Here is a 27379-nt window from a genome sequence, read left to right on the forward strand (position 1 = left end):
CATGTCTCTGGATACAGTTCTTCTGCAAATTACATTTGAGAAAGTTATCAATATGTATTGTTGAAGACGTCTCAAGAGAGATTTGCTTAGTGAGTTAATTTGAAGTCAGTCATTCTGTAAAAGGAACCTGAATAAATGCATCCATCTCTTGGGAAGACTCGGCTATTGAAAGAGTTCCCCTAATATTCAGTTTTTCTCCTTTTGGGCCAAGAAACTTGAGAAAATAAAAAGCCATTAACAGAAATTAGGCTTTTGAAAACTATATTTAGGATGAGCCAGTTAGGCTCTCTCACTTCTGAATTTCTCCTTAAAATTAAGATCTGAATAGAATTCATTCCTCAGCCCCGCTAAAAATGGGAATGTATAAAATCTTGAGCCCAACATAGTATACATCAGATACCCATAAGAAAAGGTTCTTAACCCAAATTTTATTTGAAATATGTATCAGGAGATTCAGTGATTCAATATACTTTCTGGTATATAACCATCTGAGTGTCGCTGCCATTTCCAATTAGATTTTAAACTCTATGGTAGGAATCCTGTATGTCAGGTCTGACATATTAGTGCTCAAAAATATTTTTTGATGTATCCCCTAACATAACCAGTTTATCTGAAGACACCAGCTGTGATTCTCCCATTCATTCTTTTTCTGTAATTGTGTATACTGAGGAAATACGTCAGTGGCTTTGCCTTTCTCTACTACAAATGATTAAATGCCCAACTGATCTTTGTTACATTATGTTTCCCAAAGGGCATCTCACTTTGATTCAGTTGACTATTTAGTTTTTCATTTATAGATTTGAGCTATTGGGAGGAGGTTCTAATAACATTTATGTCAACGTAACACATAGCTTGCTGTTGCTCTCCTAACAACAAATAGCATGGAAAACAATGGGTGCACGGCCACAGATCTTTAATGGCGACCTAAGGGACTTTATACGGCATCACTTGGCCACATTTATATTTTGCATTTAGTTGAAAACTTTTCTCATTTGTTTTAATGACACCCCTTCTTAAATTAGACGCTATGGTAATAATGAAGCTATCTCATGTGCGGATTGTATTTCTTTCCTCTCCAGTGTGTTCACAGGCATTATTTCATTTTGCTCCTTACCACAGGCAGGAAACGTTTATTATACATATTTTATAGCCATGAAGACACAGGTACAGAGTGGGTCACAGATGGTTAAGAGCAAAGCGTGGGCCGGAAACTCCATCTCTGGCACCCTGGCCCCATCGTTATGCACTGACTTGGTGTCCAGAAGTGCCTCTCCAGACCCATGCCAGGCTGTGTGCCTGCCATCAACATGGCAGACTGCAAACATATAGATGTCCAGGCCTTATCCTGCAGAAATCCAATTTTTATAAATGAATGCAATGTGGGGTAGTCATTGAGCAAAAAAAAAAACAAAAAACTATTTGTTAACAGTGTGAGGAAATAAGGACCTTCGTATACTGTGGTGGAAGAAAATCTATATAGAACTTTTCCTGAAGGCACATGAAACAGTATGACTATTTGTACAAAGTAGTTTATTGCATGGAGAAGGCAATGCCACCCTACTCCAGTACTTTTGCCTGGAAAATCCCATGGGTGGGGGAGCCTGGTAGGCTGTACTCCATGGGGTCGCTAGGAGTCGGACACGATTGAGCGACTTCTCTTTCACTTTTCACTTTCATGCATTGGAGAAGGAAATGGCAACCCACTCTAGTGTTCTTGCCTGGAGAGTCCCAGGGACGGGGGTGCCTGGTGGGCTGCCATCTCTGCGGGCGCAAAGAGTCAGACACGACTGAAGCGACTTAGCAGCAGCAGTTTATTGCATAGCTTCTTAGGAAGGGGAAATTATGGGAGGGATGGGGAAAAGCCAAAGGTTATCAATGATAAGGAATACAGACACGGTCAGGATCACTAAGTCTGAACACCTGCTGGAGCAGACACCAGGTTTGCGAATTGGGGTAAGTCTAAGCCTCGGTTTCATCATTTGTATGATGAAGACAGTATTAACCCCTAACTTATAGGATTAAGGTGAAGGCCAAAGAAGATATATATTAGCACAGTGCATGGTACACAAGATGTTCTCAATAAATGCCATGAGATCACTACTGTTATTATTATAATCATAATCATAGGCCATGGGCCAGTAACATGAAACATGATTTTAATTGTTAGTAGTAGTAGTTACAAAACATGAGATGAAGTTATGTACTGACAGGAAAGTACGTCCAAGACACAACAAAGGAGAAGAGATTGTCCCCAGAGCCATCAGCGTTCAGGCTTATTAATTTTAAAGGTATGGACAGACATTCAGCTGCAGAACTTTTTTACAACATGAATCACCTCATAAGTAACTAGTAAATAAGAGAATAAGTGGGCATCACAGCCACTACTGTTCCCCTTTTGTCATTGTTTCCTAGCTGAAGCTATCAGGGGTAAGCTTTCTCTCAAATAAACAGAAAACCCCAGCCATGAATAAGCAGATTAAGAGAAAAAAGGTGAAAATCCTGCAGAATGACTTTCATTCGTGAAAGCAATTTCTGGTTTAGGTGTCTCCAGAGTCCCCACAGGAAGCTGTCTGTGTAGGTTGCAAGCGCAGAGGAAGGGGCTGTTGAGACATTTCCGGCTGTGCTGAAGATACTGAGTCAAGATGCCCCCAGGATCACGGCTTTAATTCTGAAAGAACAAGTCTGCTAAAAACTACCCAGACTCGCCTCACGGCCCTGAATCTGCAAGAGGCTGAAAGCATCCAGAGTGAAAGGTGCAAACCCCTCTGTGAGTGCAGACCCCTCTGTGAGTCCAGCTGCAGAGGAGCCAGTGCAGGGACTCTGCTGCTGTACCTGGCAGGGCTGCTTCTGAATCCCCCAGGACTCTGGGTTGGGAGGAGGACCACAGACATGCAGGGTGTTAGCCCCACTCTTCTCCCCACCATCTCTGCTACAGTTAGTATGCAGCTCTACAGAATGCAAGGCTTTGGAAGACACATGGCCTCATTGTAGAAAATATTTGTACTTCCCCAAACATGGATAATGGAATAAGTGGAGGGAGATTGACAGGGAGGAGCTGAGTTGAGAAACTTATCACCTCTACTTTCTGCTTTCCAATATATTCTAAATTTTTGCCATATTCTTAATGATTTGAAATAAATAGAAAAACATTGACAGAGATATTAATAGAACATAATGATGAGTTAATTCTCACATAAATCAGAGTTTGACACCACTAATGTAGCCACATGTGGCATCTATTAAACTTCTGATTGGGAATGGAAAGTCTGACCAGGATCTCCAGTCGACACCCATGTCTGCACAGACACCTCCCCATCCCAGGAAAGAAAAAAAACAAGGGAAGATGTACTCACACATACAAGACGGTCCTGGTGTCCCCTACTTTTCCAGCATCGCCCACGGTTAGGGTGTCATAGCCTCTTTCTAGCTCAAACTCCTCAAAGGCAAGCTTGATGACCTGAATCAAACACAAGACAGAATTACTTAGCATAATGGGAACTCCCTGGGACCTTGCATACTGCATATATCCAGTTGGAGAATTAATTTTGTTCCATAATGCCATTGTTATTTCAAATAATATCAAGTTGCTTTTTAAAATAATGATTATATACATTTGAGAGCCCCTGATTATAGGATTCTATGGAACTCAAAATTGCTATCACTCCAGAGATATTATCAGGTTTAAAAATGAAATCAACCCATATTATATGTTAAGCCCATTAAGTATTTATTCTCATATTTATAGTGTTCAGAATCACCAAAGGTTAAGTCAGCATAAGCAAAATAAATGGAGACTGCAGTTAATGAGATCTATTTAGAGGATAACTGGAACACCAAAAAATAAACATTTTCAGTGTGATGTCCACAGATTCCAAGTAATTACTCATATTTACATATGAAAAAGACCTTCTGAGGCTGGAAAATTGTCCTCTATATTTACCTTGCAAAGCCTTGTCTTTTTTAAAATAAAGAACACTTTGGGTGCTCAACATCATCTAGACAAGACCAGGTTGCGTCTGATGCATGGATGTGATATAACACTATGCACGTCTTTCAGTAGAGCACATATCCTTTTCTCCTGATAAAAGTAATTCTTGCTTTGTTGACCGAAATTGTGATTAAGGGGAAAGAGTGTCTGGGATGTCAAAAAGTTAGGCTAGAGCCCTAGATGACAAGGAGAAATAGATTGATGATGGAACTATATGATAGATAGATAGAACACTAGATAATCTGTAATAGATAAAAAGGAAAGGAAAAAGATATCACTGATGAAAGAGAGAGATGAATAGATAGGTAAAAGAGATCAGTAAATGGAGATGATGGCAGTAGAAATACATGAAGAGACAGATGGATAGATGATAGAGATGGTAGATAGATAGACATAGGTAGGTAGGCAGGTAGTTAGAGTAACAAATGAGGTACATAGCTAACTGAAGAGAGTGAGAGAGAATGGCAAATACAGAAGCCATTAACAGTGTAAATACACTTTGACGAGATTTATTTAACAGTAACTCTGAAACTCTGGAATCTTGTACAAAACATCAAATGCTTATTTATTAAACCTGAAAGAAAGGTCTAAGTGGCACCAGGGAGGAAGGCAGACTTTGGACTACTATCCGGTTTGATGTTGCTTTTCTGAGCAGGCTCTAACCAGGTGCTTTCCTGAGCAATGCTAATATGGGATGCATTAATTTTGCTATTTGAAATTCTTACTAAAATTAGTTGTATAGCCATTATAATTTATTTTAAAAATCTACTCTTTCAAATTGCAATGTTTGTCTGAATACATTATTTTAGCAATCTAATTTGAAACAGGTGTAGGGATTGATGGCTGTTGTTTATGAAGCCCAGCAACCAAGGATGGTTTTACTTCATTTTTTGTCTTTCCATGCGCTGATTTATAAATGTCCATGGTCTAACAAGATAGAATAAAATGATTGAAGATTCACACATCCTGGAGGTTCCCATTACCCTTTTTGACACACTGATTCTGTGTTGACTTGTCTAACAGCCTGCAGTGAAACAATGATAATCCATTCAAGCCTGAGGGTCATGCTTGGCTGATTTTTAATGTCACAGATGAGTCTCACCACATAAATGTGTCTTTATTTTGGGTGTAAAAAGGATCATTCTTTAATTCTTTTAAGCCAAAGCAAAGGGTGTTGGAGACGTTTTTGTCAGGGTTTAGTCTTGACAATCAGCCTCTACTGAGAGTCAAAGGACAATCTTTATGCCATTGCTGCTGCTGCTGCTGCTAAGTTGCTTCAGTCATGTCCAACTCTGTGTGACCCCATAGATGGCAGCCCACCAGGCTTCCCCGTCCCTGGGATTCTCCAGGAAAGAACACTGGAGTGGGTTGCCATTTCCTTCTCCAATGCATGAAAGTTAAAAGTGAAAGTGAAGTCACTCAGTCGTGTCCAACTCTTTGCGACCCCATGGACTGCAGCCTACCAGGATCATCCACCCATGGGATTCTCCAGTCAAGAGTACTGGAGTGGGTTGCCACTGCCCTAGTTTTTTATAAAGTATGGCATTCTATAAATATATCTGGGAGCAAAACAAAATATACATCTGGTATGAAAGTTGCTGTCATTTCTCAGTCAGTGATGAGTGATGTGATTAAGAGAATTCATTTTTGTAAACAAAATTTTTGTGTATTTAAGGAGTATAGCATGAGGATTTGATGTCCACACATATAGTACATGACCGCTACTATAGTCAGGCTAATAAACCTGTCTCCTCACTTAGTCATCACTTGCATGTAAAGTAAAAGCACCTTAAATCCATTCTCTTAGCATATGTCCAATGACCAATACAGTATTATTGTCTACAGCCACCATGCTGCCCATAAGATCTCCAGATTTATCCCCACCTCCACATTCCTAGTCACCACAGTTCGAATCTACTTCTATGAACTTTTTTTTAAATGTATTTAATTGGAGGCCAATTACTTTAAAATATTGTATTGGTTTTGCCATATATTGACATAAATCCGCCATGAGTGTACATGTGTTCCCCATACTGAACCCCCCTCCCACCTCCCTCCCCATGTCATCCCTCTGGGTCATCCCAGTGTAACAGCCCTGAGCATCCTGTATGATGCATCAAACCTGGACTGGCGATTCGTTTCACATATGATAATACACATATTTCAATGCCATTCTCCCAAATCATCCCACCCTCTCCCTCTCCCACAGAGTCCAAAGACTGTTCTATACATCTGTGTCTCTTTTGCTATCTCACATACAGAGTTATTGTTACCATCTTTCTAAATTCCATATATATGCATTAGTATACTGTACTGGTGTTATTCTTTCTGGCTTACTTCACTCTGTATAATAGGCTCCAGATTCATCCAACTCATTAGAAATGATTCAAATGTATTCTTTTTAATGGCTGAGTAATACTCCATTGTGTATATGTATCACAATTTTCTTGTCCATTCGTTTGCTGACAGACATCTAGGTTGCTTCCATATCCTGGCTATTACAGACAGTATTGCGATGAACATTGGGGTACACATGTCTCTTTCAATTCTGGTTTCCTCGGTGTGTATGCCCAGAAGTGGGATTGCTGGGTTGTATGGCAGTTCAGGCTGGTTTTAGAAAAGGAAGAGGAACCAGAGATCAAATTGCCAACATCCACTGGATCATGGAAAAATCAAGAGAGTTCCAGAAAACATCTATTTCTGCTTTATTGACTATGCCAAAGCCTTTGACTGTGTGGATCACAATAAACTGTGAAAAATTCTGAAAGAGATGAGAAAACCAGACAACCTGACCTGCCTCTTGAGAAACCTATATGCAGGTCAGGAAGCAACAATTAGAACTGGACATGAAACAACAGACTGGTTACAAATAGGAAAAGGAGTATGTCAAGGCTGTATATTGTCACACTGCCTATTTAACTTGTATGCAGAGTACATCATGAGAAACGCTGGTCTGGAAGAAGCACAAGCTGGGATCAAGATTGCAGGGAGAAATATCAATAACCTCAGATATGCAGATGACACCACCCTTATGGCAGAAAGTGAAGAGGAACTAAAAAGCCTCTTGATGAAAGTGAAAGAGGAAAGAGTGAAAAAGTTGGCTTAAAGCTCAACATTCAGAAAACTAAGATCATGGCATCTGGTCCCATCACTTCATGGGAAATAGATGGGGAAACAGTGGAAACAGTGTCAGACTTTGTTTTTCTTGGGCTCCAAAATCACTGAAGATGGTGATTACAGCCATGAAATTGAAACTGAAAGACACTTCCTCCTTAGAAGGAAAGTTATGACCAACCTAGATAGCATATTCAAAAGCAGAGACATTACTTTGCCAACAAAGGTCCACCTAGGCAAGGCCATGGTTTTTCCAGTGGTCATGTATGGATGTGCGAGTTGGATTGTGAAGAAATCTGAGCACCGAAGAATTGATGTTTTTGAACTGTGGTGTTGGAAAAGACTCTTGAGAGTTCCTTGGACTGCAAGGAGATCCAACCAGTCCATTCTAAAGGACATCAGCCCTGGGTGTTCTTTGGAAGGACTGATGCTAAAGCTGAAACTCCAATACTTTGACCACCTGATGTGAAGAGTTGACTCATTGGAAAAGACTCTGATGCTGGGAGGGATTGGGGGCAGGAGGAGAAGGTGACGACAGAGGATGAGATGGCTGGATGGCATCACCAACTCGATGCACATGAGTTTGAGTGAACTCTGGGAGTTGGTGATGGACAGGGAGGCCTGGCGTGCTGCAATTCATGGGGTCACAAAGAGTCGGACACGACTGTGTGACTGAACTGAACTGATGGCAGTTCTATTTCCACTTTTTTAAGGAATCTCCACACTGTTCTCCATAGTGGCTGTACTAGTTTTCATTCCCACCAACTGCGTAAGAAGCTTCCCTTTTCTCTACACCCTCTCCAGCATTTATTGCTTGTAGACTTTCGGATAGCAGCCATTCTGACTGGCGTGAAATGGTCCCTCATTGTGGTTTTGATTTGCATTTCTCTGATAATGATGTTGAGCATCTTTTCATGTGTTTGTTAGCCATCTGTATGTCTTCTTTGGAGAAATGTCTGTTTAATTCTTTGGCCCATTTTTTGATTGGATCATTTATTTTTCTGGAATTGAGCTGCAGGAGTTGCTTGTATATTTCTGAGATTAATTCTTTGTCCGTTGCTTCATCTGCTATTATTTTCTCCCATTCTGAAGGCTGTCTTTTCACCTTGCTTATAGTTTCCTTTGTTGTGCAGAAGTTTTTAAGTTTAATTAGGTCCCATTTGTTTATTTTTGCTTTTATTTCCAATATTCTGGGAGGTGGGTCATAGAGGATCCTGTTGTGATTTATGTCGGAGAGTGTTTTGCCTATGTTCTCCTCTAGGAGTTTTATAGTTTCTGGTCTTACGTTTCGATCTTTAATCCATTTTGAGTTTATTTTTGTGTATGGTGTTGGAAAGTGTTCTAGTTTCATGCTTTTAAAAGTGGTTGACCAGTTTTCCCAGCACCACTTGTTAAAGAGATTGTCTTTTCTCTATTATATATTCTTGCCTCCTTTGTCAAAGATAAGGTATCCATATGTGTGTGGATTTATCTCTGGGCTTTCTATTTTGTTCCATTGATCTATATTTCTGTCTTTGTTCCAGTACCATACTGTCTTGATGACTGTGGCTTTGTAAGTAGAGCCTGAAGTCAGGCAGGTTGATTCCTCCAGTTCCATTCTTCTTTCTCAAGATTGCTTTGGCTATTTGAGGTATTTTGTATTTCCATACAAGTTGTGAAATTATTTGTTCTAGCTCTGTGAAAAATACCATTGGTAGCTTGATAAGGATTGCATTGAATCTATAAATTGCTTTGGGTAGTATATTCATTTTCACTATATTGATTCTTCCCGTCCATGAACATGGTATATTTCTCCATCTATTAGTGTTCTCTTCGATTTCTTTCACCAGTGTTTTATAGTCTTTTATATATAGGTCTTTTCTTTCCTTAGGTAGATATACTCCTAAGTATTTTATTCTTTTCATTGCAATGGTGAATGGAATTGTTTCCTTAATATCTTTCTATTTTCTCACTATTAGTGTATAGAAATGCAAGGGATTTCTGTGTGTTGATTTTATATCCTGCCACTTTACTATATTCATTGATTAGCTCTAGTAATTTTCTGGTGGAGGCTTTAGGGTTTTCCATGTAGAGGATCATGTCATCTGCAAACAGTGAGTTTTACTTCTTTTCTAATTTGGATTCCTTTTATTTCTTTTTCTGCTCTGATTGCTGTGGCCAAAACTTCCAAAACTATGTTGAATAGTAGTAGTGAGAGTGGGCACCCTTCTTTTCTTCCTGACTTTAGGGGAAATGCTTTCCTTTTTTCACCATTGAGGATAATGTTTGCTTTGGGTTTGTCGTACATAGCTTTTATTATATTGAGGTATGTTCCATCTATTCCTGCTTTCTGGAGGACTTTTATCATAAATGGATGTTGAATTTTTTCAAAGGCTTTCTCTGCATCTATTGAGATAATCATATGGCTTTTATTTTTCAATTTGTTAATGTGGTGTATTACATTGATTGATTTGCAGATATTGAAGAATCCTTGCATCCCTGGAATCATGATGTATGATCTTTTTAATGTGTTGTTGGATTCTGATTGCCAGAATTTTGTTGAGGATTTGTGCATCTATGTTCATCAGTGATATTGGCCTGTAGTTTTCTTTTTTCATGTGGCATCTTTGTCAGGTTTTGGTATTAGGGTGATAGTGGCCTCATAGAATGAGTTTGGAAGTTTACTTTCCTTTGCAATTTTCTGGAAGAGTTTGAGTAGGATAGGTGTTAGCTCTTCTCTAAATTTTTGGTAGAATTCAGCTCTAAGCCGTCTGGACCTGGGCTTTTGTTTGCTGGAAGATTTCTGATTACAGTTTGAATTTCCGTGCTTGTGATGGGTCTGTTAAGATTTTCTATTTCTTCCTGGTTCAGTTTTGGAAAGTTGTACTTTTCTAAAAATTTGTCCATTTCTTCCAAGTTGTCCATTTTATTGGCATAAAATGTTTTATAGTAGTCTCCTATGATCCTTTGTATTTCTGTGTTGTCTGTTGTGATCTCTCCATTTTCATTTATAATTTTATTGATTTTTCTCCCTTTGTTTCTTGATGAGTCTGGCTAGTGGTTTGTCAATTTTATTTATCCTTTCAAAGAACCAGATTTTTTCCCCTTAGCACTGCTTTTACAGTGTCCCACAGGTTTTGGGTTGTTGTGTTTTCATTTTCATTCATTTCTATCCATATTTTGACTTTTTTGATTTTTTTCCTATGATTTGTTCTTTATTCAGCAGCGTGTTGTTCAGCCTTCATATGTTGGAATTTTTAATAGATTTTCCTGTAATTGTGATCTAATCTTACTGAATTGTGGTCAGAAAATATGCTTGGAATGATTTCAATTTTTTTGAATTTACTAAGGCTAGATTTATGGCCCGGGATGTGATCTATCCTGGAAAAGGTTCCATGTGCACTTGAGAAAAAGGTGAAATTCATTGTTTTGGGGTGAAATGTCCTATAGATATCAATTAGGTCTAACTGGTCTATTGTATCATTTAAAGTTTGTGTTTCCTTGTTAATTTTCTGTTTAGTTGGTCTATCCATAGGTGTGAGTGGGGTATTAAAGTCTCCCACTATTATTGTGTTATTGTTAATTTCCCCTTTCATACTTGTTAGCATTTGTCTTACATATTGTGGTGCTCCTATGTTGGGTGCATATATATTTATAATTGTTATATCTTCTTCTTGGATTGATCCTTTGATCATTATGTAGTGTCCTTCTTTGTCTCTTCACAGCCTTTGTTTTAAAGTCTATTTTATCTGATATGAGTATTGCTACTGCTGCTTTCTTTTGGTCTCTATTTGCGTGGAATATCTTTTTCCAGCCCTTAACTTTCAATCTGTATGTGTCCCTTGTTTCAAGGTGGATCTCTTGTAGACAACATATATACGGGTCTTGTTTTTGTATCCATTCAGCCAGTCTTTGTCTTTTGGTTGAGGCATTCAACCCATTTACATTTAAGGTAATTATTGATAAGTATGATCCCTTTGCCATTTACTTTATTGTTTTGGGTTCGAGTTTATACACCCTTTCTGTGTTTCCTGTCTAGAGAAGATCCTTTAGCATTTGTTGGAGAGCTGGTTTGTTGGTGCTGAATTCTCAGCTTTTGTTTGTCTGTAAAGCTTTTGATTTCTCCTTCATATTTGAATGAGATCCTTGCTGGGTACAGTAATCTGGGCTGGACGTTATTTTCTTTCATCACTTTAAGTATGTCCTGCCATTCCCTTCTGGCCTGAAGACTTTCTATTGAAAGATCAGCTGTTATCCTTATGGGAATCCCTTTGTGTGTTATTTGTTGTTTTTCCCTTGCTGCTTTTAATATTTGTTCTTTGTGTTTGATCTTTGTTAATTTGATTAATATGTGTCTTCGGGTATTTCACCTTGGGTTTATCCTGTTTGGGACTCTCTGGGTTTCTTGGACTTGGGTGATTATTTCCTTCACTTTTTAGGGGAGTTTTCAACTATTATCTCCTCAAGTATTTTCTCATGGTCTTTCTTTTTGTCTTCTTCTTCTTGGACTCCTATGATTCGGATGTTGGGGCATTTGACATTGTCCCAGAGGTCTCTGAGATTTTCCTCATTTCTTTTAATTTGTTTTTTCTTTCCCCCTCTCTGTTTCATTAATTTCTACCATTCTATCTTCTACCTCACTTATCCTATCTTCTGACTCCATTATTCTACTGTTGGTTCCCTCCAGACTGTTTCTGATCTCATTTATTGCATTATTCATTATATATTGACTCTTTTTTATTTCTTCTAGGTCCTTGTTAATCCTTTCTTGCATCTTCTCAATCCTTTTCTCCAGGCTATTTATCTGTAACTCCATTTTGTTTTTAAGATTTTGGATAATTTTCACTATCATTATTCGGAATTCTTTACCAGGTAGATTCCCTATCTCTTCCTGTTTTGTTTGGGTTGGTGGGCATTTATCCTGTTCCTTTACCTTCTGGGTGTTTCTCTGACTCTTCATCTTGCTTATATTGCTGTGTTTGGGGTGGCCTTTCTGTATTCTGGCAGTTTGTGGAGTTCTCTTTATTGTGGTGTTTCCTCACTGTGGGTGGGGTTGGACGGGTAGATTGTCAAGGTTTCCTGTTTAGGGAAGCTTGTGTCGGTGTTCTGGGGGGTGGAGCTAGATTTCTTCTCTCTGGAGTGCAATGAAGTGTCCAATAATGAGTTATGAGGTGTCAATGGGTTTGGAGTGACTTTGGGCAAACAGTATATTGAAGCTTAGGGCTGTATTCCTGTGTTGGTGGAGAATTTGTGTGGTATATCTTGCTCTGGAACTTGTTGGCCCTTGGGTGGTGCTTGATTTCAGTGTAGGTATGGGGGCGTTTGATGAGCTCCTATTGATGAATGTTCCCTGGAGTCAGGAGTTCTCTGGTATTCTCAGGATTTGGACTTAAGCCTCCTGCCTCTGGTTTTCAGTCTTATTCTTACAGTAGCCTCAAGACTTCTCCATTTGTCACTTCCAAGGTGGTTCCCTCTGTTTTAGCTTCTGTTTGCTGGTCTCTTCAGTGTCTGATTTTCTCCCTGACACAAGGGCGGGGGGGTGGTGGACACTTTTTTAAGGCTCACTTGTTCAGTCGTGCTGTGGGGAGGGAGGGACACTGCCAACAAATAACACTGGTGTGTGCTCGCAGTGTCTCAGCCACACTGGGTTTGTCCCCACTCATGGTGCATGTGCCCTCCCTGCCCACACTGCTCAGGCTCTAGGTTGCTCTGCCAGCAACTGTCTGAGGCTGGCCCTGGGCTGCATGCACCTCCCAGGTATAAGCCCCTCAGGTTCAGGCACTCGGGTAGTGTTCAGAGGAGCAGACTCAGTTGGGCTTGCGTTTTGTGCCCTTCCCAGGTCCGAGCAGCTTGTGTGACCAGGTGTTTGGCGAGTGCTGTCGCTGTGACTTAGCACCTCCCCCATCCCTGCCACTCTGTTTTCTGGGTGTACAACCGGCGCACCTTCTCAGGTGGATGTCAACCGTCCAGAGCCCTGAAGAGTCTTGGTTAGCAATGAAGCCTGCTTGCAGTTTGGTAGATACTGCCTTGCTGGGGCTGTGATTGCCTCCTTCTGGCTCTGGCTACCCTCGCCTGCCTGTCTCCAGTTGGGGATGGGCCAGTCTGCAGCCAGCTAGCTCTAGTCAGTCCTTTGTTCTGTGGGTGGGTCTGGCGGTGTCTTAGGTTAGGGCTTTTCACTTTTTCGTGGGGTAGCTATCCCACAGTCTGCTTTGCTATCTCAAGTTAGTTCCTTCAGACTGCCCTCGGGGCATTTGGGCTTGGTCCTTACTCTAAGCAATGCAGCCCACACCTCCCTGTCCAGCCCCCGCTTGCTAGTGGGGAATGCGGGCATCTGCCCTGCTTCTCTGCTGGGAGTTACCGTTGGGCACATAATCTGTGGGTTTTAATTATTTATTTATTTTTCCTCCCAGTTATGTTGCCCTCTGAGGTTCCAAGGCTCGCCACAGACTCGGCAGTGAGAGTGTTTCCTGGTGTTTGGAAACCTCTCTTTTTTAAGACTCCCTTCCCGGGACAGATCTCTATCCCTACCTCTTTTGTCTCTCTTTTTATCTTTTATATTTTTTCCTATCTCCTTTTGAAGACAATGGGCTGCTCTTCTGGGTGCCTCATGTCCTCTGCTGGCATTCAGAAGTTGTTTTGTGGAATTTAGTCAGCGTTCAAATGTTCTTTTGATGAATTTGTGGGGGAGAAAGTGGTCTCCCCGTCCTATTCCTCCGCCATCTTAGGACCACCTCCTGTGAATTTTTTTAGATTTCACGTATACATGAGATCATGTAGCGTTTCCTTTCTGTGTATGGCTTAATATTCCATTGCATGCATGTATATATGGTGGCGGTGATTGAGTGGCTCAGCTGAGTCCGATTCTTGTGACCCCATGTGCTGTAGCCTGCCAAGCTCTCCTGTCCATGGAATTTCCAAGGCAGGAATAGTGGAGTGGATTGCCATTTCCTTCTCCAGGAGATCTTGTAAATCCATGGATTGAACCCACGTCTCCTGCATTGCACGCAGATTCATTACTGCTGAGCCACCAGCAGTACACACACAGACACACCACATTTTCTTCACTCATCCATCTATGGACACTTAGGTTGTGTCTGTGTTTTGGCTGTTGTAAATAGTGCTGCCTGATGTTTTAAAGTGTGAATGATTCAGTGGCATTTAGTTCCAAATGTTTCCTTTAGCTTCGTACACGCACACAAGCACACACACACATGAATCACTAGGCTTCCTCATCAAAAGTTATATTTTTTATGTGCCTTTGGTTTCAGTGTCCTCTTTAAACTATATTTAAACTTTTTAGAATGACATGTTTCTGCCAGAAATTGTGATGATAGGAAGAGATACAGAATAAGAGAACAATTTTACAATTTTATGAGATGTACAACAGCACAAAATAAGTAAGCAAAAAGTCCCTACATCTTGGAAGAAGCTAACTCATAATCACCTTAATGAATGACTGTAGGGTTGAAATCAACAAGGTAAGGAATGATAAAGGGGAAGGGGAAGGAAACTGATAAAAAGAAGGCTTAATGATCTGATCCGTTCAACTTCAAGTCATTTCACAGAAGAAAGACTTTTCAAACTATGAATTTCCTCCAAAATAATATAACCCTATATCTGGAAATTGCTAACGTGCTTGCCAAAAGCAATTTATTTCACATTTTCAAGGGAAATTCACACTTTCTTAGGAGCTAAAAATTATGAAATAATTGCTAACAAGTTTTAAGGTTTTTAGCCTAGGGTACTGAGGACCAAGCATAGGAAAATTGAAAAAGTATTAACTAATTATAAAGAGACAGTCCTGTCCAAATGCATGCAGCACAGGGCCTGGGTAAATGCACACTGGTGTTTCCCACAGAAAAGTACATAAAATGTTTCATATCTGCAAATTACACATGGCAGTGGTCAATGATATGTAGTATGAAATTACTAAGATTTGGTTGCAACCTAGAAAGAAAAGTGCTTTGAAAGTAACAATTTAGGAAAAAACAAAATTTCTAGGATAGCCTTGCTTTATATTTAGCCCCACATACAAGCACTAAATGTCCATTTAAAATTAGAGTTCAATGCACTGTTAATAAAAAGAGACCTATAATAATATGGCAGGACTAGTAGTAAAGAATCTGCCTGCAAGTGCAGGAGATGCAAGAGATGTGGGTTTGATCTCTGGGTTGGGAAGATTCCCCCGGAGCAGGAACTGACAACCCACTGCAGTATTCTTGCCAGAGAAATTCCATGGACAGAGGAACCTGGAGGGCTACAGTCTATGGGCCGCAAACAGTCAGATATGACTGAGCACATTATAATTATTTCAAATGTAGCTGCAATATTATTAACCTGTGCTACCAAGAGTCAAATTAACCAGGGAACCAGAGGCAGAAAAGAGAAACACTCAAACAGGCATGACAACATGCAATTTCTCCATCCACAGCTGTCTGGTCATATCATCACATCACAAGAACACAAGGGGCATGCCATATGGATCCCAGAATCTCCCACGTGGTTCTGTCCTCTAGAACTTTGCTGATTTCCAGCCTAAAGGCCAGCGCTTCCCTGGTTGCTCAGATGGTAAAGACTGCATCCCTGCCTGCAATGCGAGGGAGCCAGTTTTGATCTCTGGGTCAGGAAGACCCCCTGGGGTAAGTAAGCAGCAACTCCCTCCAGAATTCTCGCCTGGAATTTCGTGGACAGAGGAGCCATGGCGGTCGCAGAGTCGAACATGACTGAAGCAAGTTAGCACATAAACAAAAACAAAACGCACCCTGAAGGCCATCCTCTGTCAATTCCCTTCTGTCAGCAGTAACTGGAAATAAATTACTTTCACTCTCTCTGTGATGCACCTATGGGGACCTTCATCCCTGACATCAGGCCTCCTGAGGATCTGGGTGCTGAGGATCAAAAGTAGGATGCAGCCACGTGTGTGAATTGTGCAGTGGTACAGCAGGCACTGGATTAGCAATAGCTGTGTCATCACCACCTTCATTGGCTTCTATCCTAGGAAACTCCTCACGTCCACCAGGCCAGGCCACATTCTGCCACCAACTTGAGGATTGTATTATTTCAAACCTCACAAGTCTTTATAACCAAGGAAAACCCTGGCTCTCTTCATTCTGACTTAGCAATTCCTAATACCAATTTTTTCCAAAAAAGGAATCCTCTGTCATTTTATTTCTAGACACATGTTTCCAACTACACACCTCCCTTTTCATTTCAGTAGAATTGTGCTTCTCCTAAGAAGCTTGTCTTGGAAAAATACTTAGACACAATGCTACGGATTCTCAAGAATTAAAGTCAGATCCACAACATTTCAGAAAAAGAAGTGAATTGGGTGTTGGATGAAGATGACAGGGACTAATATTGTAAAGAAAATCCTCAAGCAAAAATCATCAAAATGTCAATAAAACTGTCAGAGACAGAGTATACTTACAGTGCAACAAAGACTAACCAGCCCACCTGAGAGACTAAACAAACTCCAGAGCAGTGATGGAGGCATGTTAAAGCAGTTTACTGAGTAAAATAAGAGAACAAACTAGTGAGATCGCTGCATGAGTTTCATTAATTCTGGAAATGAAGCAACCAGAGAACCACAAGCAGTGTTTGGGAGATTATTGAAATGCATTCCCAGGTGGATGAAAGAAGACAGCATAGTTATTAAACATGAGAGACTGGGAATTTGAGAGTCACAATACAATAACTGCTATAGAATAAATCAGAGGGTTATTAGATGTGGTAAAATGCAGAATTAACATTTACAGAATGTTAAAATCTATCCACGCAGGATATGTGGAATAACTTAGCTGGAAATTTGAAGGACTAAAAGATGAAAGGATTGCAAGAGAAACATACAGATCCATAGATAAAGGCAGAAAATATGGGAGTTTATGAAAAATAACTGGAATGAAGGGGCAAAATCAATAACTAGAGAAATAACAGAAGGCACATTTTTTATAGCTGGGTACTGATGAAAATAGATCTAAAAAAATGGTACATTATGGCCCTGCTTAAACAAAATAAATCAAAATAGGAATATATCATCTCATAGAAGTATTCAAGAAATCTAAGAGTTCCATAGAGTAACACAGAAGAATTTCAAGAAATGCCAATCAAAGTTAGTTTTGTTTATCTCTGACAAATAAAACCCTAGAGATGATGGATCAAGATTATGAGTCCCAGATAAAAAGAAAAAAATAATGTCTTTTTTAGCATGTTTATTTAGTGAAGAAGTTATTTTGTGTAGGAAAGAAAAGAAAATATTTTTTCTTAAATGTTTCTGGTATTTTACTAACATACTGCTTACCTCCAACTTGGCTGAAAGATACTTCAAAGAACAGAATTAACTTTAAATAGTTATCTAAATGGTATTTTACTTAACTGTGAAAAGAATTAGCTAAAGAATATTTTTTAAAGTCCTCTTTTTAAAATATATTTATTTTAATTGGAGACCAATTACTTTACAATATTGTGGTGGTTTTTGCCATCCATTGACATGAATCAGTCATGGGTGTACATGTGTTCCCCATCCTGAGACCCCCTCCTGCCTCTCTCCCCATCCCATCCCTCAGGGTCACCCTAGTGCAGCAGCCCTGAGCATCCTGTCTCATGCATTGAACCTGGACTGGTGATCTGTTTCACATATGATAATATACATGTTTCAATGCTATTCTCTCAAATCATCGCACCCTCGCCTTCTCCCACAGAGTCCAACAGTCTGTTCTATACATCTGTGTCTCTTTTACTGTCTCGCATATAGGGTTATCATGGCCATCTTTCTAAATTCCATATATAAAGAATTCCATATATAAAGAGTGGTTAAGAATCTGTCGGCTAATACAGGAGACACAGGTTTGATCCTTGGTCCAGGAACTAAGATCCCATATGCTGCAGGGCAACAAAGCCTGTTCACCACAGCTACTGAGTCCACACGCTCTAGAGCCCATGTTCCGCAACAAGAGAAGCCACTACAGTGAGACGCCCACACACAACTGGGGAGCAGCCCCCGCTGGCTGCAAGTAGAGAGAGCCCGTACATGGCAACAAAGACTTGGAAGTCAAGACAGAGCCAGTGTGTCAAAAAGGGCAAGGGGAGCACATAGCCAAAATAAAGTAACTAATTAAGAAAAAAAAATGATGTTATATAGAAAGGAAAGGGTTGAGTTGATAAAAATAAAGACATGTACATTTATTTCTACATATTGAGTAACAGAGTTAGACAAAGAATCAAGCAACCTATTTACTTTCGGGATTGAGCCCCAGATGCCAGAGGCGGCTTCCCGAGGTGGCTCATTAGTGATACAGCCATTATAATTTATTTTAAAAAATCTACTCTTCAAACTGCAGTGTTTGTCTGAATATATTACTTTAGCAATCTAATTTGAAACAGGTGTAGAAATTGGGAGCTGCTGCAAACCAATATCAACATTGCTTATGAAGCCCAGCATCCAAGGATGGTTTCATTTAAATTTTTGTCTTTCTCATGGGTCAATTTATAAATGTCCATGGTCCAGCAAGAAAGAAAGGGGGAAAAAAAAAAAACTAACTAAAGAATCATATGACCTGGAGGTTCCCATCAGCATTTTGACATCCTGACTCTGTCTTGACTTCTATAACAGCCTGCAGTGAAGCAATGTGAATCCATTCAGGCCTGAGGGCCAGAGTTGGCCAATTTGTAAAAAAGTGGAAATGAGGCAGCCACCCAACCTTATGTCAAGCTTGCAGGGAGATGTTGCCACCTGAACATCAGTGGACTAGGTTCTACTGTTATAGTTATCTATCATGGATGCTAGCAACATAGCTTTGGTGAGGCCATTTAAATGCCTCCATATCATGGTCACCCACTTCTGTTTCGTGAAGGCAAAGGAAGCTTAAGAGAGCTTGGGATTTACGAAGTAAACAGGAGGTAGAGGGTTCTACACATGTGTTAAGAGAAGAAGGTGAAAACAGGAAAATACTGACACTCTCAATGTATGGGATGAGGGGAATGGATGGCCTTAGTCCTGCTTCAATCAAGCCCTACAAAGCGATGGTTTACACAGACATTTTACATGGTTCATTCACTCATTTTTAATTCATCTTCAGTTATGTCTATAAATATCTCCTGTCCTGGAAGGAAAACTCTAGAAATATACAAATTTCCATCAAGAAAAAAAAATAGGTCAGGTAGAAATAGCTAATGATGAATATGAATTAATACTTCAAACTATGACACTTAAGAGTGATCTATTATTTGACCCCAAATTTGTACCTTGATATAAAAGACAGGATTTCCCCTCCTTTAGGTCTTTTGTGTCTAATTGTTCTCTCTTTGCTCCTGGACTGTACATAGTTCGCCTCTTACTAGAAAGTTCTCTCTTGAGTCCTGGGCGTGGCTGTCCCTCCTACAGGGATCCAATTTGAGTATTTTTTCTCAAGGGTCTTTTTTGACCCTGTGAATACCATCCTTACACTGTTCACTAGCAGTCATGCTTATTACCTAGTATTCTTCCTCTCAAAGTCTCTTCACATTATCTGAGTTTTCTTTTTTACCTATCAATGGAGAAGGCAATGGCACCCCACTCCAGTACTCTTGCCTGGAAAATCCTATGGATGGAGGAGCCTGGAAGGCTGCAGTCCATGGGGTCGCTGAGGGTCGGACACGACTGAGCAACTTCACTTTCACTCTTCACTTTCATGCATTGGAGAAGGAAATGGCAATCCACTCCAGTGTTCTTGCCTGGAGAATCCCAGGGACAGGGGAGCCTGGTGGGCTGCCGTCAGACACGACTGAAGTGACTTAGTAGCAGCAGCAGCATCTGTCTGTGTATCTACCTATGTATCTGTCTATCTATGTATCCATCTATCTGTGTACCTGTCTATGTATCTATGTATCCATCTATGTATGTATGTATGTATTCATCTGTCATCTATCTGCTCATTTCCTGTCTTTCCAATTAGAATGAAAAATCTAAGAAAACAGGAGTCATTTTGATTTCCTTTTTTTAACTACTGGGTTCAGCACTGTATGTGCATAAATATTTGCTGAATCAATACACTTATCTTTCCCAGGTATACCATTTAACCTAAAAAACCTGGGACTATCACATATACACAGGGTTTAACTTTAGACTCTAAAGCTAGTCAAAGGTTGATGGCCTCACATTAGCATAAACCAAAATAGCTCCAAAGTTGTACAAAGCAAAACCAAGTTGATGCCCTTCAGAATAAGGGGAAAAAATTATACTCACAAATATCTGTAACATTCCAGCATGCCTGAGGATTCCAGAAATTTTTCTTTTTTTATATGGAATTATTCATTAAGGGTAAGAATGGTTTATTTTATGGGCATACTCACCCTCACCTATTCCATCCCTAAGAACTGCTAGCTAGTAAACTACTTATTCAGGAATTAGATTTTATTCATTAAATTCATAAGATTTCACCAGTGGTTCAACTTCTCAGTTTTACTAAAACAAAACAAAAGAATGGTTCTTGTCATGTCACTTTTTAAAATTAGTAGAATAAAGGCTGCTTTTGATTCTGATACTAGAAGAGTCTTTCTGACATTTTATTCTACAGCAAAACTTGGGCAACAATTTTTTCTAGCTACCAAACATGCAGAGAAAATCTACTACATTTCAAATCTACTTAAACATCCCACATCTGTATATTTATTTCAGAAAATATTTTGAACAATGCTTACACATTATTTGGCCTATAGCTACCCATACAAAAATGGACTAATTAAGAACAAAAAAGCTTATTTCTGTGGTCATAGATGAATGGTAAATTTACTGGGGTTCTTCCAAAATATGCTTTCTAAGGATTGTAAATGACGTAGGAAGAGGCTCACTGGTGGTCAGAAGAGGTCCTGAACCTCCTCTGGCCTTGAATTTTGGTTTTGTAGTTTACTAGCTGTATGATTTGTGTAAGTAAATTCAGTTATGCATGTTTCCCTTTCCTTATCTACATGACATGCAGAATAATATCACAATGGGATTATTGTAGGGAAGAAAGAAATGAACATGCATACAACACCTGAAATAGTATGTGATGCATACTACACATTTGATAGGTTTCAGTTAGCTCTAATTCAAACATGTGCCTTGCTCTTGGGCTGGGCTTTATCAACAGTCTGGTAATTGTTCACTCTCCTTTCATTCAAATTATCCATCATATACATCCTTAACAGTCCATTATAGTTTTGTTCTTTAAACAAATTTGAACCGTTCTTTTATTGAAAATGTTCACTCTCTCTCTCCAGAATCCATGAAGTTTAAATTATCTTGTAGCATGTTTCTCAAAACACAGTCCACAGACCACCTACATCAATAACTTCTGTGTAATTAATTAGTGATATTATTAAAAATGCAGATTCTTAGAACCCAGAAACGCTGATGTAGAGGGAATTCTGGTATAAAAATATACCAAAATGCTGCATGGCTATCAATGGATTATGGACCAGTGATTGCTTCTCTTTTTTTTCCCTACTTTTTTGCACTCTTCCAATTTTCCTAAATGAATGTGTGTGTGTGTGTGTGTGTGTGTGTGTGTATTCCTTTTAAATAAAAGAAAATCATATGAAATTTAATTATTTAATTTAGCCAGCAGCTGAGGATAGTTGCAAATTCTGGAGCTTAAACTATGCAGCTGTAGATTAGCAACATGTAGAAAATGACTATTTAATTTTAGACATTTCAAATGCTATTGGACTGTAGATAGAAGATACCCAAGTGTATATGATTTTTTTTCTGACAGCATGTAGAAATAATATTGTCTTTGTTAAATGTCATCAGTAGATTCAATTAAGAACACTGAAAAATGACTGAAAGGTAAGGATTAATGATTTCCATCAAGTAAAATGCACTATTCCATGTAAGAGTCAACTAGAAGGCAATAGTACAACATTTCAAAACAACTCAGAATTTGGAGTTAATGTAGGATGTCAAAAATGAAAGGAAGATACAAAAGGAACAAATGAGAAACAACTAACAATGCCCTATGCTGCTGCTGCTGCTATGTTGCTTCAGTCCTGTCAGACTCTGTGAGACCCCATAGACGGCAGCCCACCAGGCTCCACCGTCCCTGGGATTCTCCAGGCAAGAACACTGGAGTGGGCTGCCATTTCCTTCTCCAATGCATGAAAGTGAAGTCACTCAGTCGTATCCGACTCCTAGCGACCCCATGGACTGCAGCCTACCAGGCTCCCCTGTCCATGGGATTTTCCAGGCGAGAGTACTGGAGTGGGATGCCATTGCCTTCTCCGAACCATGCCCCATAGAACAGTTTAAATAAGTTGCTGCATTTCTCAAACTCCAGCCAGGACTAGGGAACTGAGCACTTCATTGTGCGTTGTGTTTGCTGGAAATACTAATTAGAGAAGAATAGACACCATGCACATTCTAGATGGGTCTATAGGAGTCGGACACGACTGAGCGACTTCACTTTCACTTTTCACTTTCATGCATTGGAGAAGGAAATGGCGACCCACTCCAGTGTTCTTGCCTGGAGAATCCCAGGGACGGGGGAGCCTGGTGGGCAGTCGTCTATGGGGTCGCACAGAGTTGGACACGACTGAAGTGACTTAGCAGCAGCAGCAGCAGACACCATGCACATTCTAGACAAGTCAACCTGAGAAATATAATTTAGATCTCCAGTTCTGCTAGTGACAATGCAACTGTAGTGCTTAAAAGGAATCCATAAAACACATAAAAGAATCATTAGTGAATTTCCTCATATTTTCCCTTTATTTTATTTCAAACTGAGAATATGGCAGTTTTAAATTGGAAGATAAACTATCTCCTTTTAAACTATTGGCAAGCTAACCTTTGTTTTTATTGCAACATTTAAAAAATCCTTTACAAACCAAAATTAGAGAATTGACTTTTGTGCTTTACTGTCTCCTGTGCAAATATTTGGGTGACTTAAAATTAAGAATAAAAGCATATATGTTTAACAAGATGACCATTCCTTAATTTTAAACACAATGATTAATTATCTCTGATGGGCAAAATTATCAACACCTTTTTTTTCTCTGCATATGGAAGTTATGTTTTATCAGTAATGGCTTCTCCTTAAAAAATAGCTGTGTCTTCTCATTCAATGACAGCTTGTCCTGCTTGCTATTTTTATGTACTTGTTGGAAAGAATGAGAACTGGATGCTTATGATTGCCTCTAGTAGATATGTTTCCTTATTCAACCTCTTCAAAAATACTCTCAAGTCTTCTGAACTTTCTTCAGATCTTAAGTATCCTTATTTCTGGCAGAGGAGCTGATCATCAAGGACAAACAAACTTGTTCAATCTTTTATTTTATTTTTTTAATTTCCACTTAAATATTCTCTGTAGCTTTAATCTCCATGCATTTGGTTTTTCTTTAAAACTGGTTATAACCCACTTGCTTTATTTTCAAATATGTTTATTTGGGGTTAATACTCAGGGTGTGAAGAAAGTTCAGAATACTTAAGATACCTCCTGTGACCATTTCATAGCTAGAGGATGAGCAAGGCACACAAGCATTTAAAAGCAACAGTCAGAAAATGCAAATCAGAACCAAAATCATTCAACTACAGATAAGCATGACTTATAGCTTCCTTCTGAGAAGTATAGGCATTTCTTGACCACACTTCCTATGCAAGTTATCTTTAATCATTTTATTTTTTAGTTGCCCAGTTATTCTCTGCTTGGAAACAGCAATGGGCTTCATCACCCCTTGTCCATGTAACACACAGCTGACATGTAACCCAGAATGGCACAATTCTACTTTGATATTTATGTATTAAAGTTAGGCAGAGCTAAAAGAATGATGAAAAGATATCTAATCTTCACAAGTTCCTCATCTGTGAAGTGTTGTAGGATTTTTAACAAAGAAGAAATGTGGAAACATAAGACAACCAGCACACAGCAGCTGCTCAGTAAGTAGTAACTCTGTTCAATGCATTTCTGTTCTAAGTCTAGCAAGTATGTTTGTGTGCTCAGTCATGTCTGACTCTTTGTGACCCCATGGACTGTAGCATAGAATTGTCCTAAATTATGGTAATGTCTTATCCTAAGAGGGCTTCCCAGGTGGCTCAGTGATAAAGAACCCACCTGCCAATGCAGGAGATACAGGAGACATGGGTTTGATCCTTGGGTTGGGAAGATCCCCTGGAGGATGTGTGCCAAGTCCCTTCAGTCATGTCTGACCTTTCTTGACCCTATAGATTGTAGTCAGCTAGGCTCCTCTGTCCATGGTGACCCTCCGGGCAAGAATACTGAAGTGAGTTGCTATGCCCTCCTCCAGGGGATTTTCCCAACCTAGGGATCGAACCTGCATCTATTATGTCTCCTTCATTGGCAGGTGGATTCTTTATTACTAGTGCCACCTGGAAAGCCCCAGGAGGAGGAAAGGGCAACCCACTCCAGTATTCTTGTCTTGGAAATCCCATGGACAGAGGAGCCTGGTGGGTTATAGACCATGAGGGTCACAAAGAGTCAGACATGATTTAGCAACAGAGCATGCATGCTTATCCTGAGAAGAGTTTATCTTCCTATAAGTAAGACCACATCTTAATTATATTTGTAATATATTAATGCTGCTAGCAGAATTTTTAGAAGTGTTTACAATGTCCATCTAATTTACTGAAAAATAAAATCTATAGTCCTGTGAAAGAACATTGAAAGAAGAAAGTGTTGAAAGGATAGAAGAAAATAGTCTTAAATTTCAAAGTTTTTCATCCAGTTTATTGTCACAAAAATAGCAGAAAGGGAAGTTGAGCAACTCTATTCTAATATTTTAATGATATTTTATGATATCTTTCAAAGTCATGTGACTAGTCTTCAGAGACTGTTACCCATGACCTTGATAATGATAGGACAGTAGAAGCTCTTCCCGAAAAGTGGTAAACACAAACAACATATGAAGCTTAGATACGTAGGGTTAGTTAAATTTCTGTGTTGCATAAGAACCCAAGTTACATGCTTCAGATAAGTGTGTAGGTAGATATAAAAATCATCTTTATTTTGCCTAGCATCGGGATTGAGTTGAAGGCATAGATGCCCTAGTTAGTTCTTGAGTGGTGAAATGAGTAACACACACACACACACACACACACACACACAACTATTAGCAATACAGTACATGAGTGATGACCTCTCCTCTCAAGTAAATAATTACAATAATGCTTCCAAGTATTCAAACTAACTTACTAGTGTTTTCTGTTTTAACTCCTTAAGTTAGAAGGCTTAACTTAGAAGACCATCTTCTAAGAAATAAATTACATGTCTTAGAGAAGACAAAGGTTCAGGCATCTAAACACATTGTGTGTTTTGGTATTTGTAGTCAGGAGTGCTGCAAATTTGAAAATGCCACATCTATCCAACTCAATGTCTTCACTCATAACCCTTATGCTATAAGGAGGCCACAGTGTGGTTACATATCTACAATAAACTCTGAAATAACTGTGGTACCATCCCCAAGAAAAAGACATGCAAGAAGGCAAAGTGGTTGTCTGAGGAGGTCTTACAAACAGCTGAGAAAAGAAGAGAAGCGAAAAGCAAAGGAGAAGGGGAAAGATATACCTATCTGAATTCAGACTTCCAGAAAATAGCAAGGGGAGATAAGAAAGCCATCTTAAGTGAACAATGCAAAGAAATAGAGGAAAACAATAGAACTGGAAAGACTAGAGACCTGTTCAAGAAAATTGGAGATACCAAGGGAATATTTCATGCAAAGATGGGAAAAATAACAAATGGAAATGTCAAGGCCCTAACAAAAGATACAAAGAAGCAGAAGATATTAAGAAGTGTCAAGAATACACAGAAGAACTGTACAAAAAAGGTCCTAATGACCCAGAGAACCACTATGGTGTGGTCACTCACCTAGAGCCAGACATCCTGGGGTATGATGTCAAGTGGGCCTTAGGTAGCATCACTACGAATAAAGCTAGTGGAGGTGATAGAATTCCAGCTGAGCTATTTCAAATTCCAAAGGATGATGCTGTGAAAGTGCTGAACTCAATATGCCAGCAAATTAGGAAAACTCAGCAATGGCCACAGACCTGGAAAAGGTCAATTTTCATTCTAATCACAAAGAAAGGCAAAGCCAAATTGCACTCCTTTCACATGCTAGCAAGGTAATGTTCAAAATCCTTCAAGCTAGGCTTCAGCAGTACATGAACTGAGAGTTTCCAAATATATAAGCTGGATTTAGAAAAGGCAAAGGAACTAGAGATCAAATTGCCAACATCCATTGAATCACAGAAAAAGGGAATTCCAGAAAACATCTACTTCTGCTTCCTTGAGTATGCTAAAACCTTTGATTGTGTGGATCACGACAAACTGTGGAAAATTCTTAAAGAGAAGGGAATACCTTACCTGAATTCTGAGAAACCTGTATGCAGGATGAGAAGCAAAAGTTAGAAACGGACATGGAACAACAGACTGGTTCAAATTGGGGAAGGACTATGTTAAGTCTGTATATTGTCACCCTGGTTATTTAACTTACATGCAGAGTACACCATGTGACATGCTGGGCTGGATGAATCACAAGCTGGAATCAAGATTACCAGGAGAAATATCAACAACCTCAGATATACAGATGATAGCACTCTAATGGCAGAAAGTGAAGAAGAACTAAAGAGCCTCTTGATGAGGAGGGAGAGTGAAAAAGTTGGCTTAAAAATCAACATTCAAAAAACTAAGATCATGGCATCTGGTCCCATCACATCATGGCAAATAGATGGGGGGAAAGTGGAAACAGTGACAGAGGTTAATTTCTTGGGCTCTAAAATCACTGTGGATGGTGGTTGCAACCATGAGATTAAAAGATGTTTGCTCCTTGGAAAAAAAAGAAAAAAATATATCAAACCTAGACAGCATATTAAAAAGCAAAGACATCACTTTGCTGACAAAAGTTATTATTGTTCAGTCACTAAGTCATGTCCAACTCTTTGTGACCCCATGGACTACAACACACCAGGCTTCCCTGTTCTTCACTATCTCCTGGAGTTTGCCCAAACTCTTATCCATCAAGTCAGTGATGCCATCCTACCATCTCAGTGGACAACAACAATAATTATTTTTGCTTTACCCAAATTACTCTATCCTATTGTAACATTTCATTCTCACTCAGAGTACAGGACATAGGATTTTGGAAGAGATGTTTTGATTAGAAATCCACATGTTTCCAACCTAGTTACAGAACTTAAGCCTCAGAAAGAGTAAGCCCCTTATAGTCAGGATTGCCCAGTTGTGGAAGGGAGCTCAGAAAGGCAGTGTAGTACACAAAACACACAGACACACAGGCACATTCAAGACATGTGATTTCTAAGGTGAAAACCAAATCACC

The 27379-nt window shown here is 39.4% G+C and overlaps 1 protein-coding gene across 1 annotated transcript in view; it reads right to left on the bottom strand.

Moving 5' to 3' along the window:
* The window catches only part of CSMD1 (CUB and Sushi multiple domains 1), a 2070704-nt gene that overhangs the window by 478578 nt on the left and 1564747 nt on the right, over positions 1–27379 (bottom strand). Inside the window, exon 11 of the mRNA XM_070781602.1 lies at positions 3354–3457. Within this exon, the coding sequence (XP_070637703.1) occupies positions 3354–3457 (104 nt within the window). The remainder of the gene's footprint in view (positions 1–3353; positions 3458–27379) is intronic.

This window comes from Bos indicus, chromosome 27 (genome assembly GCF_029378745.1).
Source record: "Bos indicus isolate NIAB-ARS_2022 breed Sahiwal x Tharparkar chromosome 27, NIAB-ARS_B.indTharparkar_mat_pri_1.0, whole genome shotgun sequence".
Lineage (NCBI taxonomy): Eukaryota > Metazoa > Chordata > Mammalia > Artiodactyla > Bovidae > Bos > Bos indicus.